A 17,881-nucleotide genomic window follows, 5' to 3' on the forward strand; every position below is an offset into this window, starting at 1 on the left:
AGACGAAGGAGGTGCGTTTGCTTGTGGTCTTTTTCTTTCCCGTCTCCTGGGCTCCCACTTTGGGTGAGATGGGCCTGGTCTCTCCCAGCAAGCGCACCTGCGGAGAGAAGGTGGCGCAGGAGGCACTGAGGCCTCTGAAGGCAGAGCAGAGGCAGGCAGACGGCGGGGGGCGGGGGGACCAGAACTGGAAGCACCGACCTGGCGGTGAGCCTCAGGTCTTCCCCCGTGGCCCTGGCTGGACTCCGCTGCGCCAGAAGTCAGCCAGGGGCTGTGACAAGGACAGGGGCCCCAGAAGCCCTCTAGCTCTGGCTCAGCGAGGGGGGGGGGGATGGGGAGGGTGGCTCTGCTGGCTGGTTTGGGGCCCCTGGCAGTCCCACCTGTAGCCGGGCTGCAGTCAAGGCAGCGGGGCTCACAGGCACCTTTTTAGGGGTGAGACCCTCCTCTCCAGTCAGAGGAGACACGCTCCAGAGGGTGGGACCGCTTGCTTCGAGGGGAGGGGGAGAGCCAGGCCTTTTCTGTCTCGAGATGCAGGCTCAGTCGGGGGAGTGTACAGGAGCGTGGGGCGAGTGAAGCCCCCAACTTCTGCCAGGGGACTGGAAGGCGGAGCCCCAGGCAGCCGGAACGTGACAGAGACGAGCCAGGAAGGGGCTCCAGAGAGCAGCCATGAGATGGCTTATGACTTCTGGGCTCACCCCCAAGCTGTGTGCCACACCAAGTTCAAGAAGTGAACCACAGGACACAGCATTGCCCAGGCCCCACACTGGTCACTTGGCAGTGCCCACGCAGGACAGAGTTCAAACAACACTGCAAAGGCTGTGAGAGCAGGACTGGCGCTGAAACCGCCGTCCACACAAGGCCACCTGGAATTTGCAGCTTGAACCCAACTGGGTTGACTGTGTGCTAAAACAAAAATGTCACCATTCTTAATGGGGTTTAAACAAAACCAGACATTTATAACATAATGCTTAAATTGCAGGATACAATCCAACATTGCTCTGCATATGAAGAACCAGGGAAAATCCAACCAACCCACAAGGGAAACGAAAATCCAATGTCATCATGTCATAGAAATCCTCATCAAAATATTAGCAAATAGAAGCAAGCAACATAAAATATAAAAACCACAACCACATGAAGATTATCTCAGAAAAACAAGGCTGGTTCCACATGGGAAAATGAATCAGTGTGATCCACTATATTAGCAGTCTAAAGAAGAAACCACATGAGCATATCAACTCATGTGAAGAAAGCGCTTGACAGAATTCAGTATCCACCCATGATAAACACTCTCAGCAAACTAGAAACAGGAGAGTCTTCACTGAATATAGTAAATGACATCTCAAAGAAAGAGAGAAGAAAAACCTATAGCTAACGTGATAGTTAATTCTGAACGACTGGGTGTTTTACTCTAAAATCAGAAACAAGGCAAAGATGTCCCCTGGATCCACTCAGTTCAGTTCAGTCGCTCAGTCATGTCCGACTCTTTGCGACCCCATGAACTGCCCACACCAGGCCTCCCTGTCCATCACCAACTCCCAGAGTTCACACAGACTCACGTCCATCGTGTCGGTAGTGCCATCCAGCCATCTCATCCTCTGTCGGCCCCTTCTCCTCCTGCCCCCAACCCCTCCCAGCATCAGGGTCTTTTCCAGTGAGTCAGCTCTCCGCATGAGGAGGCGTATCCACCACTATTCACAACTGGACTAGCAGCCCTAGCCAACGCAATACAATAGGAAAAATAAGTGGCTTATATGATAGCAGTGAGAAGACTCTACTCACGCCTGCACGTGAGTGTGTGCTAAGTGACCTACATGATAGCAGTGAGAAGACTACTCACGCCTGCACGCGTGAGTGTGTGCTAAGTGACCTACATGATAGCAGTGAGAAGACTCTACTCACGCCTGCACGCGTGAGTGTGTGCTAAGTGACCTACATGATAGCAGTGAGAAGACTCTACTCACGCCTACACGCGTGAGTGTGTGCTAAGTGACCTGCATGATAGCAGTGAGAAGACTCTCTACTCACGCCTGCACACGTGTGTGCTAAGTCGCCTCAGTTGTGTCTGATTCTTTGCAACCCCATGGCCTGTAGCCCATCTGGCTCCTCTGTCCATCGCATTCTTCAGGCAGGAATACTAGAATGGGCTGTCACGACCTTCTGCAGGGGATCTTCCCGACCCAGGGGTCGAACCCACATCTTTTTCGTCTCCTGCATTGGCAGGCAGGTTCTCGACCACTGAGCTACCTGGGAAACCCCCTCTTTATTCATAGATGACAATGAAGTCTATATAGAAAATCCCAAATGTTCTACTTAAAAATATCTGAGTACAAATAAGTGAGGTTAGCAAGGCTGTAGGGCACAAGGCCAAAACAGCTTCAGCTCTTCTTCTACTGGAAGCAAACACTGAAAACCAGAAATTTTAGGGGAAAAACACTTCAGCTCCCCTCAAAGTTAAATGCTTCGATATCAATCTAACAAAACACGTGTAGGATCTGTGTGATGAAAACTGCAAATGCTGATGAAAGAGACCGAGGATTAAATAAATAGAAAGCGGTGTTCACGAGGGAGAAGACGCAGTGTCGTTAAGATGCCAGTTCTCCTCCAAAAGGACCCACTGGTTTAATGCAACTCCAGTCAAAATCTGTGGAGGAAGTTTTGTAGATATAGACAAGGTCACTCTAAAATTTCTATAGAAATGTAAAGGAAGGACAGTAACCAAGACGATTCTGGAAGAGAAGGGGAGACGCCGGAGGAGCCTCCCCAACCGGCTTTAAGAGTCATCGCAGGGGGCTCCTCCGGTGGCCGCATGGCTAGGACTCTGCTCCAGTGCCAGGGGCCCAGGTTCAGTCCTCGGTCAGGGAACTGAATCACACACGCTGCAACTGAGACCTAGGGGAGCCAAATAAGTAATTTCTTTTAAAAAGACATTGTAAATCTGAAGTAATCAAACCAGTTGGTATTGTCAAAGGATCAGCACATAGATCCATATGAACAGACTGGAGTCCAGAAATAAACCCACACCACTATAGTCAGTTTTTTACTCAGACTTATTGTCATTCACATACCATGCAATTCACACATTTGAAGTTTGCAATTCAAAGTTTCTTAGTAAATTCGAACACGTCACAATCCTAGCACATTCCATCGCCCCCGAGAAGGAGCCTCAGACTTGTTAGCAGCCGCTCCCCAATCCTCCCCGTCTCCGAGCTCGAGGCGACTGCTAGTCTGCTCTGTAGACCCGCCGCCTGTGCTGGGCATTTCGTGCCAACAGCAGCACACAACATGTTCTTCTGTGACTAATTTTAGAAAGCAGGTGCCCCTGTCATCCTCCTTCTTTATTGCCAAGTAACCTTCCACTGTTTACTCCAGACGTATTATCTATTTATCAGTTGGACATTTCTGTTGTTCCCACTTTTTGGCTGTAAATAGTGTTTCAGTGGACACTTTGTACAAGATTGTTTTCTGAACGAGACTTTGTGTGGACACGTCCTCATTCCTCTTGAGTGTATACCCAGGAGTGGAAGTGCTGGGTCATGAGGTGACTCCAAGGGTAACAATTTGAGGAGCTGCTGTTTTGCAGACTGTTTTGCGTTCTCACCAGCAGTATATCGGCTCCAATTTCTTCACATTCCCCCCAGTGACTGTTACTTGTCAGTATTGTTTATCACAGCCCCCCAGGGGTGAAGGGGCATCTGCTGCCTCGCGGCTGGAGTTGCCTTTCCCACTGTGGCTCACGATGCTGGGCACCCCCCTCATGTGCTCACTGCTCAAGTCTGTATCTTCTTTGGAGAAACATCTGTTCAAATCCACTACCCATTTTTCCATTGTGCTATGGCCCTCTTACTGTTGAGTTGCAAGAAAGAATTCTTTTTATGTTTTGGACGCAAGTCTCTTGAAAGTGGCAGATTCCTTTCATCAGCCTGAGGAAGTTCCTTTCCCCTCCTGCTTTGTTGAGCACAACCAATGCGCTCTAACTAAGGTGTGAAGGTGATTCGACAGGGAAGGGATAGAATTTTCACTAACTGGACATTCATATGCCAAAAAAAAACACAACAATCCTTAAGCTAACCTAATACCTAACACAAAAATTAACACAAAGTGGTTAGTATGTCTAAATGTAAAAACTAAATTTGCAGAAGGGAACATCTAAGGAAATCTTCATGACCTGGGACTGGTCCAAAAAAAAAAAAAAACGTGACACCAAAAGCAGAGCCCACAGGAGATGAAGTGAGAAACTGGGCCTCATCAAAGTCAAAGCCTTTATCTTGTAAAAGCCAAGTCCAGGCCTCCCTGGTCCGACAGTGAAGACGCCACACTCCCAGGCCTTCCCCGGTGCTCTAGCAGTTACGGGTCCGCCCGCCAGTGCCGGGGTTATGGCTCGATCCCTGGTCTGGGAAGGCCCCACACGCCACAGGGCAACTAAGCCCGATCGCCACAACCACTGAGCCCACATGCCCAGAGCGCATGGTCCAGACCAGGGGAGCCCAGCACGCGATGAGACGGCCGCGTGCCACAGCAGACGCTCCTGCGCACCGCAACGAGAGGACGCTCGCGCACAGCCGTGAAGATCCAGTGCAGCCAAACAAATAAATCTTAAAAAAACCCAAGACTCCACTCCCAGTGCAGGAGGGCTCCACACTCCCAGGGCTGGGGGGGGGAGGGGGGTGGGGTGGGCGGGCTCCACACTTCCAGTGACGGGGGGACTCCACACTCCCAGTGACGGGGGGACTGGGGGGGGGGCTCCACACTCCCAGTGACGGGGGGACTGGGGGGGGGGCTCCACACTCCCAGGGCCGGGGCACAGGTCAATCCCTGGCCGAGGAACAAGCAGCCTGAGTGCCACCCAGTGTGACCAAGAAAAAAGTCTCAAGGCCTCATTAATTCCTATCTTACTAAGTTATTCCAAAAAATAGATGGCAGAGGCTATGATGAGGCCAATGTAACCTTGATTCCATAACATAAAAAGGGAAATACAAAGAAAAACAGAGAAGAAAGAAAGTCATAGGCCTATTTCCCGTCGAGTATCGATATAAATGTTCTAAATAAAATTACACCTACTCAAAACCAACTGCATATTTAAATGTTGCAGCATTGTGATCAAACAGGACTTCTCACAGGAGTGCAAGGGTGGCTTGACTCCGGAAAGGGTGCTGACGTGTTAATATAATGCAATTCATTATGATAAAGAAAGGAGAAAATCATATGACTGTCTTAATTAACGAAGATAAACCATTTGATAGTTATGATTCTAAAACGGCTCTTAGGAAAATAAGAGTGGCAGAAAACTTTCTAAAAGTTGTGAAAAGTTACGTTCCAGAAGAGCACAGGTGGCGCTGTACTTCACAGGGAAACCTGAAGACTAAGAGCAGGGTCACCATGCTGACTGGTAAGCGTCAGCAAGGCGGCCAAGATGAAGCTGCCGTCACCACAGGGTCTTCCTACACCAGCAGCCGCAGACAGCGCAGCTCTACTGGTTCTGCTCCCAGGGGTGGACCCTGACGAAGCGCAGCGTGCCGAAAGCCGGTGGGAGGGAAGGGGGCCGAGCGTGGAGAAGCTGACAGCACAGAGCCAGGAGGGCCGGGCGAGCTTGTGTGTAGACGGTGTTGGAAGCTGGCTCACTGCACGGGAGAGATCTGACTGCTGTCTGCTTGCACACACAGAGTGGACTCTGGATGGAACGCAGCAGGAACTGACCGAAGATGCGGAGAGGATGACACAAGGTGGAAGCGCATCTTCAAACACTAACCGAAAAAGCAGGAGGCAGAAGCATAATTCAATTAAAACAAAATTTAAAGTCCTACTCAACAGAGGGAAACCATGAGCCAATTTTTAGCCGCCGACAGAATGGAAAGGGAAGGAGAAAGTCGCTCAGTCGTGTCCGACTCTCTGCAGCCCCGTCCTAACAGTCCATGGGATTCTCCAGGCCAGAACGCTGGAGTGGGTAGCCTTTCCCTTCTCCGGGGGATCTTCCCAACCCAGGGGTCGAACTGGAACCTCCTGCATTGCAGGTAGATTCTTTATCAACTGAGCTATGAGGGGGACAGAATGGAGAAGACATCTATAATGTGTGAAACCAATGATGTGCTCACGTCTCGAATTTTCAAGGAACTCCTGCAAAGCAATTTTTGAAAGTCAGCAAACATCAGGCAAAAATCCATGTGCATCAGTTAATTCCGGTGGCAGTGTTCAATCTGATTAATGTTTGAAATAAAATTTAAAAACAAATAAATGGTTAGGATGGCATAAAAAAGAATGAAATAATGCGACTTTTAGCAACATAGGTGGGCCTAGACATTATGACACTAAGTGAAGTGAATCACAAAGAGGAGAAATATTAATACTATATATCATTTACAAATGGAAACCAAGAAACGAGACAGAGGAATTTATTCACAGAACAGAAATAGACTCAGGACTGCCGTGGCTGGGAGTCTGACTGCCAATGCAAGGGACAGGGGTTTGAACCCTGGTCTGGGAGGATTCCACATGCTGCCGAGCAGCTAAGCCTGTGAGCCTGGAGCCTGTGCTCCAGGAGAAAAGCCGCTGCAGTGAGAAGCCCCAGCCCCGAGGAAGAGACCAGCCCACGCCCCTGGAGGAAGCCTGAGCACGGTGGCGAAGGCCCAGCGCAGCCAAAGGCCATTATCATTAACTTTAAAAAAAGAAGAAAGGCACTCACAGACATAGGAGAGAAAAAAACATAGTTTCAGAAGGGGAAAGGGGGTAGGGAAGAATCAGTCAGGAGTATGGGATTGAGATCCCTTGGAGGAGGGAATGGCAACCCTCTCCAGGATTCTTGCCCGGAGAATTCCAAGGACAGAGGAGCCTGGGGTCACAGAGTCAGACACAACTGAGCGGCTAACACTTTGACTTTCACGGTGTTAAAGATACAGTCTACTAAACATGAAACAGGCAACCAAGATTTACTGTATAACACAGGGAAATATATTTAATATCTTATAATAACCTACAATGGAAAAGAATCTGAAATATATATACATCTAATTGAACCATTTTGCTATATACCCAAAACTAACACAGTATTGTAAATCTACTGTATTTCAATTTTTAAAAAATGATTTTGTGTTCACGTTCAGTCGTGTCCGACTCTTTGTGACCCCATGGACTGCAGCCCACCAGGCTCCTCTGTCCATGCGATTCTCCAGGCAAGAACACTGGAGTGGGGTGCCAGGCCCTCTTCCCGGGATCTTCCCCACCCAGGGCTTGAACCTGTGCCCCCAGTGTCTGCAGCGCTAGCAGGCAGATTAAGATGGCAAATTTGATGTTGTGTTTTACACCACGATTTAAACATGTCCCTAAATGGGAGGGGGAGAGACGGGACTTGTAAATAAAGACCAGAAAAGGGAATTCCCTGTTGGCCCAGTGGATGAGACCCCACACTCCCAGTGCAGCCCCTCGCTGGGGGTCTCAGGTCCCACACACCACAACCCAGTCCTGGAGCCCCAGCTGGACAGGCCACCGTGAAGACACAGGGCTGCTGAAAAAAAAGAGACAGGCTATAGGAAGAAAAACAGCTTTAAAGGCAAGCCACCAGCAGACACGCCCACAGCCAAGAGCGAGAGACCCCAGGCGCCAGCCAGACCCTCACCCACCCTTCACTGAGCCCCAGACCACCCGGGGCAGAGGGGCCCTTCAGAACCAAGACGGGACCTGGCCCTGGGCAGGGTACCACCCCGCCAACCTGAGACAGGAGAGCCTGCAGTCCGTGCCCCTCCCACGCAGTCTCCCCAGAAGCGCCCCCTTTCCTGACGCCCCTCCTGGACAGGACGCTCAGCACCCTGTCGCCCCACCCCCACCCCCGCAGGGCAGGCCCCTACCCCTTATGCAGGTTCGTCCGGGTGTCCGCTCCCCCCCAGGCACCGCGTGGCCCCCGCCTACCCCCAGCCCCAGGGCAGGCACGGCACCGCGGCGGTCCTGGCTGCCAGACAGTGGAGAATCAGCGCCGCCCCGCCCCGCCCAGCGGAGAGCCCGCTGCCCGCCACGCTTGGCAGCCAGGACCCAGCTGAGGCCCCCGGAGCTCCTGGGCACCTCGTGGGCAGCGGCCACGCCCACGGGGAGGGCACGGGTGGCCAGCTGGGCCCCACCGACAGGGACTGTCTCCTACATGCGGCTCCGAGATGCTCCTGCCCACCCGCACCTGGACTTCAGCGGGATCGGGGGACACCCTCAGGCCGCCGGGTCCTGATTAGCCAGCCACGCCCCCAGGCCAAGGCCGACCAGTGCAAATACGGCGAGGGAGACGGGGGCCAGCCAGCGGGCAGGGAGGTCCGGCGCCTGGAGGACCACGGAGACGAGCGGCGGGGATGAGAGTCCGGGCGCGGGGGGCGGAGCTGCCCGGCTGCGGGGGGCACCTGGGCCCTCGCCCTGCCTTCTGACGCCACAGGTGACCCAGGAGCGAGTGGGACCCCAGAGCTGAACGTCTCCAAAGTCACGCGCGCGTGACCAGCGCCTTTTTCTGGCCGCGTCACGCGAGGATCTTAGGCCACGAGGGTGGAAGCGGCGCGTCCTGCGGCGGAAGCACGGGTCTTCACGGCGTGACCGCCAGTGAGGCCCCCCGGGGGCGAGCCCTCCCTGCCCGAGTCGCGGCTGCTCTGCTCTGCTCGTCTTCTGCGACAGGCTTGTTTTCTAGAAAACTCGGTGCTTCGGCCCCTGGGCCCCAGGAGGCCTCGGCAGGGGGCCCGCGTACCGTGACCCTCGCTCCTTGCCTCTCCCCTTGGCGACAGCGGACGCCCACCTCGAAAGACGTCCCTGAGGGGGCTTGGGGGGCCGCGGTTGGAATCCAGGCGCCCCGCCCCCGCCCTACCCCTCACCCACAGGCGGCCCTGCCCGTCGCCCCTGGTTACAGCGAAGGTTCATCTGATTGCCTGTTTCCTCTCTTCTGGGGCCCCTGGACAGACAGCTCCATCCACTCCACTCCAGCCTTGACACACGGCCGGTACCGCAAAGAGCTGCAGCTCCAGCTTCTTTCAGTGACCAGGCCTCCGCCTCAATGAAGTGAGTCCCCAACAAGCGGGGCGCGGTGTGCCCACCTCCTGCAGGGCTGTGTCTGCAGGTGGGAGGCCAGGCTGGCTCCAGGGCACACACGGGCCTGCGCTGCCCCACGCGAGGCCGGGGTTGTGGGCAGGGTCTGAGCCCAGGGGTCCAGCCTGTGAGCCTATCACATCACACACAGAAGGGGACTCTGGTGGCTGGCAGGCCAGGGGGAGTGCAGAGGTGGAGAGGAAGCGGAGGGTCCGAGGAGGAGCGGGTGGGGCCTGCGGCCCAGGGCACATTCTCCGGGGCCTCTGGCCTGCCCACTGGGCCTCAGCCCCCCGGAGTGGCCGGATGGGGACCCTGCTCACTTATTACCCCAGCAGGAGGAGCCCGACCCCAGGGCCCCAGCCTGCACCCCGCAACCTGGGCAAGCTCCTGCCTCAGGGTCACCGCAGAGGGCCCGCCGCCCACCAGCCTGGCCTCTCAGGATGGGCCACCACGTGTTCCAGGGTCAGCACCCCGAGTCCCACAGACACACAGGGCTTCTGGCTGAACTGTACTGGGCCTGCAGGTCAGCGGAGGAGTGCCAGCCCCGAGGCACTGAGTTTCCACTTGAGTTTCTAAAGCTCGGGTTCCCGAAGGCCGTGGCCATCGCAGCCCCAGGGAGTCCACAGGAGGCAGGGAGTCCTTCCATGGACTTGTTCCCATCCAGCAGGCAGGAGGGTGGTGGCAGGGAGATGAGAAGTGGCCTCAACACCCGAGGCAGAGGGCCTGGGTCAGGTGCCTGGACCCCAACTGCAGGCAGCAGGGAGCCACGGCCTTGGCGGGAGGGCTCCGGCCGGGGAGGGGGTGCAGGGAACCCAGGGGCCAGCCACGGGATAGGGCCAGACAGGCGGTCCTCACAGGGGTGTCTACTCGCCACTGCTGGGTCTGGCCGATGCTCTAGGGGCCAGCCGCGGGGTAGGGCCAGACAGGCAGTCCTCACAGGGGTGTCCGCTCGCCACTGCTGGGTCTGGCCGATGCTCCAGAGGCCAGTGCAGAGGCGCCATGGGCATGCCCCCACCCGGGACAAAGGCCCAGACCAGCTGGTGCCCCACGGATGGCAAAGTACCAAGGAGAACGTACTCTGGGGGGCCCGAGGACCCGGGAAGAGGGCAGCCTGGCCCAGGAGGCCAGGCCCCGGCTGTGCCCACAGCAGGTGGGGTGTGGGCACGAGAAACCAAGCTCCCGTGACGGGGACAGGCCGGCTCCGGCGGGACATCCCCGGACAGAGGGCTCTTTGTCAGGCCGGGCCCCACCCCTGAACAGCCTCGGAAACAAAGCCGCTCTGTCCGCACTGGCCTCCCTCCCGGGCCCCTGGGCACCACCCCCAGGGACAGAGCAGAGCCCCAACCCAGGGCTCCCATCAGGCATCCCGGTCTGACGCTCACACGTCACTGCACATGTCCCAGGCACAGGCTGGCCCAAGCGGGCTGTGCAGGGGCACCCAGGGCACGCTGCCCCACACCCACCCCGCGCTGCAGGCCCTGCCCGTCTGTCCAGCACCCGGGCAGCCCCCCGGGCCTGAGGGGCGCCCGCTTCCCCAGATAGAGGCCAGCTAGAGCCTCGGCTCTGCCAGCAGGCCTCCACGGCGTTCCTCCGAGTGCTCAGCAAGGCCTGAGGCGCATGGCGGGGGGCTGCCACGACCTCCTCGGGGGCACAGCCCGGGCCTGCTCCAGGCCCGCAGGGTGCAGGCATGCTCTGCCTGATGTGGGGCCCCAGGGCCCAGAGCCTGCGCCGCTGGGGATGGACCCTGCCCGTCCAAGGCCGTCTGGACGTGGGGCGCCTGCAGCACTCAGCGTGTGGGCGGTGGGACCCAGATGAGGCCAGGCCTCGCTCCTGCCAGCCTGGCCAGCTCCTGCCGACATTGGCCCTGCAGCTGGCACAGCACTGCCTCCAGGCAGGCCTCCCGGGCCCTGAGCGCCTCCGTCACCTCGGCGGCCCGCAGGCCCGGGCCGCCAGGCACCCTGGCCTCGGTCCTCACCAGCCGGTGGGGCCCGTGGGGCCGGGCCCGGCCCTCGTCCTGCTCCCAGGACCGCTGCAGGGCTGCCAGGTCCTGCGCCACGGCCGCCTGCAGGGCCCGCCTCGCAGCTCTCCACTCGGGCCCGTGGCCACCAACCTGCACAGGAGACAGCAGCCAGTGAGCCAAGGGCGAGCCGCCCACCAGCACACAGCCCCGGGCCCCTTGGCTCTCACTGAGCCTGACCCCCGCCCCAGCCCCGCCTAGACGTCACTGCTCCCCGGGCGGGGGATGACCCCGAGTTGGTGCCGAAGGCTGGTCCCTCCAGGCTGTCTCACCCTCATCGAGCACCTGAGCCCCAAGCCAGGGGTGCTGGGTGCCTGGGACGTGGCCCGCAGCCGGAGCAGCTCCGCAGCCCTGAGCCCTCAGGACCACCCTGCCTCGGGCCCAGCTCCTCCCTGAGGTATGGCGGGGAACTGGGCCTGGCTGCTGCCTGCAGGCCAAGTCCCGGGGGTCCGCTCAGAGCCCAGGGCGCAGACCCGAGGAGCCCACCTCCAGCCCCACCCAGCACTCCAGACATCCAACAGGGTGGCTGGGGTGGGGCACCGGGGAGTCTGGCAGATGAGCCCACGTCTTCCAAACAGCGAATGGAGCAACCCCAGCATGGAAGTCCACGGCCAGGTGGCCCAGGCCCGCAGCCAGCTCACCGTAGCCTGCCAGGCAGCCCGCCGGGCTTCTGCCGCCTCCCGCAGCTCCTCTTGCAAGGCCTGCAGCTCCCGCGCCAGCAGCCCCGCCACTCCAGCCTCTGGCTCAGGGATCCTGGGCAGAAACATGGGCGGTGAGTCCTCCGGGGAGCAGGCATCCAGGACTGTGTCCTGCAGGGAGAGACCTCAGTGAGAAGGAGGGTAGCAGTCCCGGGCCTCGACCATGGGCCAGGTTCCCCAGCCAGCGGGGACAGCGAGCAGGGCTCAGCTCCCACCCCAAGGCCACAGAAGGGGCTGGACCGACCCTCACCCCAGGGGGCCTGGATACCAGGGACGCACAGAGGCCAAACTTCCAGAAGGCTGAGACCCCCTGAGGAGTCTGGGTCTCCCCAGTAGCTGGGAAGGGTGGAGATGGGACAGACAGATGTCTGAAAAGAGCCCCACACTCGAAACCCAAGGCCCAGGTGAAAAACCGGCTTCAGGGTTGGGCGAGGGGGCATCCCCAAGACCTCTCTTCTCTCCTGGAGAATAGGAAGACCCACCAAGGTCCAGGGCTGCCGTGGCCAGGGCAGGGCAGGGGAGGGGAAGGGGAGGGGTGGGGCGGGAGGGGAGGGGTGCAGAGGGGAAGGACAGGCAGGGGGTGGGGGGGGGGTGCCTCCTGACCATCCACTGCCAGAAGACCAGCTCCCGGCGACGCCACTCCAGGGCCGCTTCTAGCCGCGCATTCTCTGTCTCCAGCAGCTGCAACAGCTGCAACGCAAGCCCCGTATCAGAGCCAAGCGCAGGGCCCGCCATCGTGCTCACCACACTCCTGCCTCCGAGCCCGGTCGGCCCAGGCAGGCTGAGCCGTCTCACAGCAGGCTGACGGGCGGGGCGGGGCGGCCTCACCTCTGGCACCCCCAGGCCAGGCCCGCCGGGCCTTCGACCACCCCAGGAGCCCCCGTGCCCGCCGCAACCATGGGTCCTGCGGGTGGGGGCTAAGCGCTGGTGCCCCTCACTCGGGACTCCACGCCACATCCCCACTGATGGAGGGTTGCACCCTGGAGGCTTCGGGCAGCTGGGGGTCCTGGACAGCAGACTTCTGGGCTCTGGGAAGCCCCTCCCCTATAACCCCCTAAACCCAAAGGCAGGGCAGGGGCTGTGCGGTGCCTGGCTCAGGGTGACAGAGGACAGGGCAGGGGCCCAGCATGGAGAACACAGCCGTACGGCCCCCTGCGCCCCTCCCTGCCCCCACGCCCGCACCTGCAGACCCCACACCGGCGCGCGTGGGCCCAGGTGGCCCCTGTGCTGAGCCCCCCCCGCCTGCCCAGGCCGCCACGGCCTCAGGAAGCCGAAGGGGGTGAGGCCAGGTGTGGTCCACCCAGAGGGCCCACGGCAAGCGACAGACACATCGGCCTCCACCGCCTCCCAGGCCCCTGGTCCCCTGGGAAGGCCCAGGCCACTCCTAGAAGACAGCCCAGAATGTACTCCAGGGCTCAACAAGCAGCCGGAGCCAGCATTGAGGCTGCCCTGCCGACCTTCTCAGGAGCTGCGTGGAGCCCCAGGCCACGAACATTGGCATGCCACTGGGGACTGGGCACCGCTGGCCAGATGGCAGGGGGGCTGGAACACCAGGCCAAGGTCCAGCCCAGATCCAGTGGAGCAGGTAGAGGCAGGCTTCCCTGCGGTGAGAGCCGCCCCGTAACCTGGGGGAGGGCTGTGGACCTGGGAGGGCGGAGCCACGTGCCCATACCACACACAGACAGACACACGCACGCACGCACACACGCACACACCTGGTGGCGAGTGAGAAAAGCAGCTTCATCGGTTCCCAAGAACAGTCCCGGGGGTGCCCATACCCCCCACACGCAGGCTGTACAGAAGCAGATGGGGGACAAGGACAACGCCTAGCGCCCCACAGCACGCCTGGCCACTGACAGCAACCAGAGACCATCCCAGAAGCTTCTGGGACCAATCCTGAGAGCACAGGCCCTTCAAGTAGGCTGCTCCCAGCTGCCACCCCCAGACCATCCTCAAACCTTGGGAGGAAGTCAGCGTCCCCCTCCACCTGGCCACGACACTGTTTTCAGTCCTGCGGCACCAACTCACACCAGCCCCCAGGCGGAGGGGGAGCGCCCCCCCGACCAGCGCCCACGGAGGCTGGGGTCCCAGACAGCACCAGGCTGGGGCTGCCACAGCCCCCGCGCTCCCCTGACCAGGGGACCAGGGGCAGGAGGCCCAGGCCCCGCTGAGTCACCCCAAAAGGGGACCAAGCCAAGGGCATCTCAGTACACCCAGCTGCTGCCTCAGCACCTCAAGGGCCAAGCACAGTCCTGCCCACAGAGCCAGCAGACAGCCGCCAGGAATGCCAGCCAGGTGGGCCCCACGAGCCACCCTGACCCCACCTCAGGGAGCAGACCCCCAGGAGCACGCAACAGTGCAGCCAAGACCTGCCAGGCCCATCCTGAGCCTCAGTCATTCTGCCCGGCCAAGTGCCCCCAGGCCGGGCAGTGCCAGCCTCACTCTGGACAGCCAGAGCCCAGCACTCGAGCCACAGCCACCACTCTGTCCCAGGAGCCCCTGGCCACATGAGCCTCCGAGTAGGACACAGGAATGGAGGGGGCTCCTGAAATGAAGGTCAGCAGAGTGGGCCACTCCCAGCCCATCACCAGGCGACACCTCCACAGGCACCCACACCCGTCAGCCCAGACCCTGGTTGTCTTCCTTAATTCCAGTGTCCCCCCGCCACCGCCACGGCTGGCTGCCAGCCGCCCGACACCTGTGCTCTCCCCACGGCCCAGACTGCACCCAGCCACACACACTCATGGCAGTACTGGCAGGCCGGGGCAAGGAGAGGGACAGAGGCCGTGCCCATCCCCCACGAAAGCTAGATGGTGAGCTTGACGACCACCCACAGCCGATCCACTGCCTGGGGGTGCCACCCTCCCAGGCCCCTTCTCACCTTGGGCCACGCCCACCTCGGTCCCACCAGCCTCACCTGCCGGCCGCCCTCGGGGTCTCTGAGCAGCTCCGTTTCGGTGACAGACAGGTGGCCAAGGCTGCGGTCACTGTGGCAGCCGCGGGTGTATGAGTGGATCTGAAACGCAGCGCAGACCCCATGCTGAGCATTTGGGTGCCCCCCAGCACTAGGCACGGCACAGACCAGGAAAGGGGGTTCAGACAGGGCCCAGCAAGGGAGAGTAGTTGGCACTGCTGAGGCTGGCTCGGGGCCCCCCAGGAGGCCCTGCAGAGGGAGGGGCACCGCCACCCAGCCCCCGCACCCCTGTACCCGCCTCAGCTCATCAAGTGGCAGGCCTGGGCGGTGGCAGAAACAGCCCCGGACAGGCTCGGTGGTCCAGTGAGGCCAATGGCAGGGACACAGGCTACCTGGGTCTGGGGGGGCGGGAGGTGCACCAGCAAGGGGAGGCCTGAAGGTAGCGGGGAGGCCAGCAGGGAGCACGCCCCACACAGCAGGAGCCGCTGGAGCCCAGACAAGGGAGTGAAGGCGTCCCAGGAAACACAAGCTGAGCCAAAGACCCTCTGCCAGGGGTTCTAGCACCAAAGAGTCCTGTGCTGGAGAGAGCCCAGGCCACCTACCCAGTCACTTCTCAGCCCAGAACATGCCCTGGGCCAGTAGGGGGACCCCTGTGCCCCCACAACTGAGCTCTACCAGCCATCAGGATCCCCGAGAGAGCTGCCCACTGTGCCTGAGCCACACTCAGGGAGGACCAGGTGCCTTCCCGCCCCCCGGCTTCCCTGATTCCCTGCCCCACAGACGCCCAGCAGCACCTGCTCAAGGCCCCTCCTGGACAATCCGGAGCCCTAGCGTCCCACCGTCAGGCCACCCCCAACCAGTCAGTCGCCAGCCAGGCCTGGGAAGACCCACATCTAGCCAAAGGCCGGCCCCATCCTGACCTGGGAAGCTGGACAGGCCTGTGCAGCAGAGAGGCGCTGCAAGAGTGGCACTACCTTGCCCAGGAGGGCGCACTGCTCCTGCTGACCGGCCATCAGGTTTCGCCACCGGAGCCGCAGCTTCCCCGTCAGCCACTGCAGGTGGCGGATGTCCACACAGCCTTCTGCTTCCACACCGGGAGCAGGCAGGCCAGGGCTGGCCAGGGCCTCACACTGCGGAGCAGGCAATGGTCACACGCTGCCCCCGCGCCCCACACAGGTACCCCGAAAGGGAAAGGAGGCCCATGGGAGTGACCACAGCCAAGTCTGAGGGGTGCCAGGAAGAGTTGGGAACAGACCCTGTGTACACACCGGGCCCTGCCCTGCCTCCGTGTGCTCGCCCGGGCATTCAGGAGGGCAACGCTGACCCCCACAGGGCCGACCCCGCCGATCCAGCTCCCGCACCCCGGATTTCGGCCCAGGCTGGGATTCCTGCACCCACCTCGCACACGGGCATCTCGTCGCCCAGCCGCACGTGGCTCTGGGTCAGCAGCCGCTCGGGCAGGGGCCCGCGGGCCAGGAGCCAGGCCAGGGCCAGCAGCAGCTCGCGGCCACCCTGTGAGCCTTCGTCCGGGAGCTGCACCAGCGCCCGCCTCGGGTAGCCCTGGGAGCGCAGCGCCGACTTCACCCAGCGGGCTTGAGCCTCTGCGATAGGAGACGCCAGCTCAGGGGGGCCACCCACTGGAGGCGACACTCCCCCAGACTCTAAGGAAGGGCTCCACGCGCGACCCCAGAGCAGAGAGCAGGCTCCGGAGGGTCCCGCAGGGACACGAGGACCTAGCCAGGAGGCGGGGAGGGGCGGGGCCACCACGGCGGGTCCGACGAGGAGGTGGGACGGCGGGCGGGGCTCTGCAGAAGGCTGTCCCGTGAGTGGATGGTGGGCGGGGCCGGGGCCGGCCGGGGCGGGCCTGACGGGAAGGCTTACCCAGGGCGAGCGAGGCCAAGGCGCCGTCGGCGGGCAGCGGCGAGAGCACACGGAAGAGCAGCCGCCAGAGCGCGGGGGCCTGCGGGGATCAAAGAACCATTGCCAGTGGAGCTGGCCACCTCCCTTCGTCCACCCGCGGGCCCACCGCGCCCGGCTGCCTGCCCTGCTGGCCTCACCGCCTCCGGACGGTCGAACTTGGCGCGGCGGAAGATCTCGGGGCTGGGCGCGGCGGGCAGCGTCCGGCTCAACGCAGCGATGGCCTCGGGCAGAGCCCGGGCCGCGTCCGCCGGGTCGGGCCGGCGCCGCCGCCGCCTCCCCATGGAGCTCCCACTGGCCTCCCCCGGACTGCGCGCCACCGCCTCCGGCGTCCAATCCGCGCGAGCGCGGGGTCCCCGCGCCCAGTCGCCGCGCAAGTCCCGCTCCCCCGGGCCTGCCCGCCCAATCCCCGCGCCGGCTGGGACACGCCTCCAGCTCCCCCAATGAGCGGTGCCCCCGGCACTGGGTGCTGTCTGTGCCGCCCCGTGCGGAGGCACTTCCGGTGCGTCGAGAACCAATCAGCGTTGAGAACTCCGCGGGGCCCGCCCTCCGCGACTCAAGCTCAGCAACTCCGACACGCCTTGTCCGGATCCCGCCAATCAGCTCCGCACCTCCGGTTGCTCCAAACGGCGGCCGGGCAACAGCCGGCGGCTGGGAGGGCACTGCTGCCGGGCGCCAACAACCCCGGGAGCGATCCTCTGCCTCCTCCAGCCCTCTTGGGCCAGGCCGCTGCGGGCTCCCGGGCTCCACCGCGCGCGCCAGGCCGCAGACGTGGGGGCCGGCACCCGGGCACCGGGGGACGTCCCTAGACCGATCAGCCCCGCGTCACGCAGGCAGGTGCTCCTCCCGACCGGCCGGCGACTCTCCCCCTCAAACCTACGCCTGCAGACCCCCGCCCGGCCCCTTCCTGTCCAATCCAGCTTCTGCCTAGCTAACCCTTTACCCCTTACCCCGTCCCAACCCCACCCCTGCCTGCCTCTGTCCTGCCCCTTCAGCCTTCTTCCTACCACTGAAAAGCGGGATCCGCACGGCCACTTTGGAAAGCAGTTTGGGTAATTTCAGAGCTAGCCTTATTAAGTTTACTGGTGAGTGAGTGAGTGAAGTCGCTCAGTCGTGTCCGACACTTTGCGACCCCATGGACTGTAGCCTACCAGGCTCCTCCCTCCATGGGATTCTCCAGGCAAGAGTACTGGAGTGGGTTGCCATTTCCTTCTCCAGGGGATCTTCCCCACCCAGGAATCGAACCCGGGTCTCCTGCATTCCAGTCAGACGCTTTAACCTCTGAGCCACCAGGGA

The 17,881-nt window shown here is 61.1% G+C and overlaps 1 protein-coding gene and 1 non-coding gene across 2 annotated transcripts; both read right to left on the reverse strand.

The window, feature by feature from the left end:
- Window positions 1–7,293: 7,293 nt before the first annotated feature.
- On the reverse strand, window positions 7,294–16,883 carry CUNH14orf80 (chromosome unknown C14orf80 homolog). The gene is made up of 8 exons (XM_018044459.1): window positions 16,726–16,883; window positions 16,550–16,628; window positions 16,067–16,269; window positions 15,643–15,798; window positions 14,672–14,770; window positions 12,358–12,444; window positions 11,698–11,865; window positions 7,294–11,149 (listed from the first exon to the last, which is right to left on the reverse strand). The coding sequence occupies exons 1-8, from the start codon at window positions 16,867–16,869 to the stop codon at window positions 10,826–10,828; spliced, it is 1,260 nt and encodes a 419-aa protein (XP_017899948.1). The 5' UTR covers window positions 16,870–16,883; the 3' UTR covers window positions 7,294–10,825.
- Window positions 16,884–17,809: 926 nt separating this feature from the next.
- TRNAS-GGA lies at window positions 17,810–17,881 on the reverse strand. The gene has a single exon. It is a non-coding gene; the product is annotated as a tRNA-Ser (tRNA).

Source organism: Capra hircus, unplaced genomic scaffold, assembly GCF_001704415.2.
Source record: "Capra hircus breed San Clemente unplaced genomic scaffold, ASM170441v1, whole genome shotgun sequence".
NCBI classification, from domain to species: Eukaryota; Metazoa; Chordata; class Mammalia; order Artiodactyla; family Bovidae; genus Capra; species Capra hircus.

Excerpts from the sequence above, each read along its gene's own strand:
- CUNH14orf80 (XM_018044459.1), bottom strand. The coding sequence starts at position 16,869 with ATGGGGAGGCGGCGGCGGCGCCGGCCCGACCCGGCGGACGCGGCCCGG. Across the intron at positions 16,270-16,549 it reads CTTGGCCTCGCTCGCCCTGG|AGGCTCAAGCCCGCTGGGTG; the intron begins GTAAGCCTTCCC and ends CTCCTATCGCAG. Across the intron at positions 14,771-15,642 it reads AGTGCGCCCTCCTGGGCAAG|ATCCACTCATACACCCGCGG; the intron begins GTAGTGCCACTC and ends GCTGCGTTTCAG.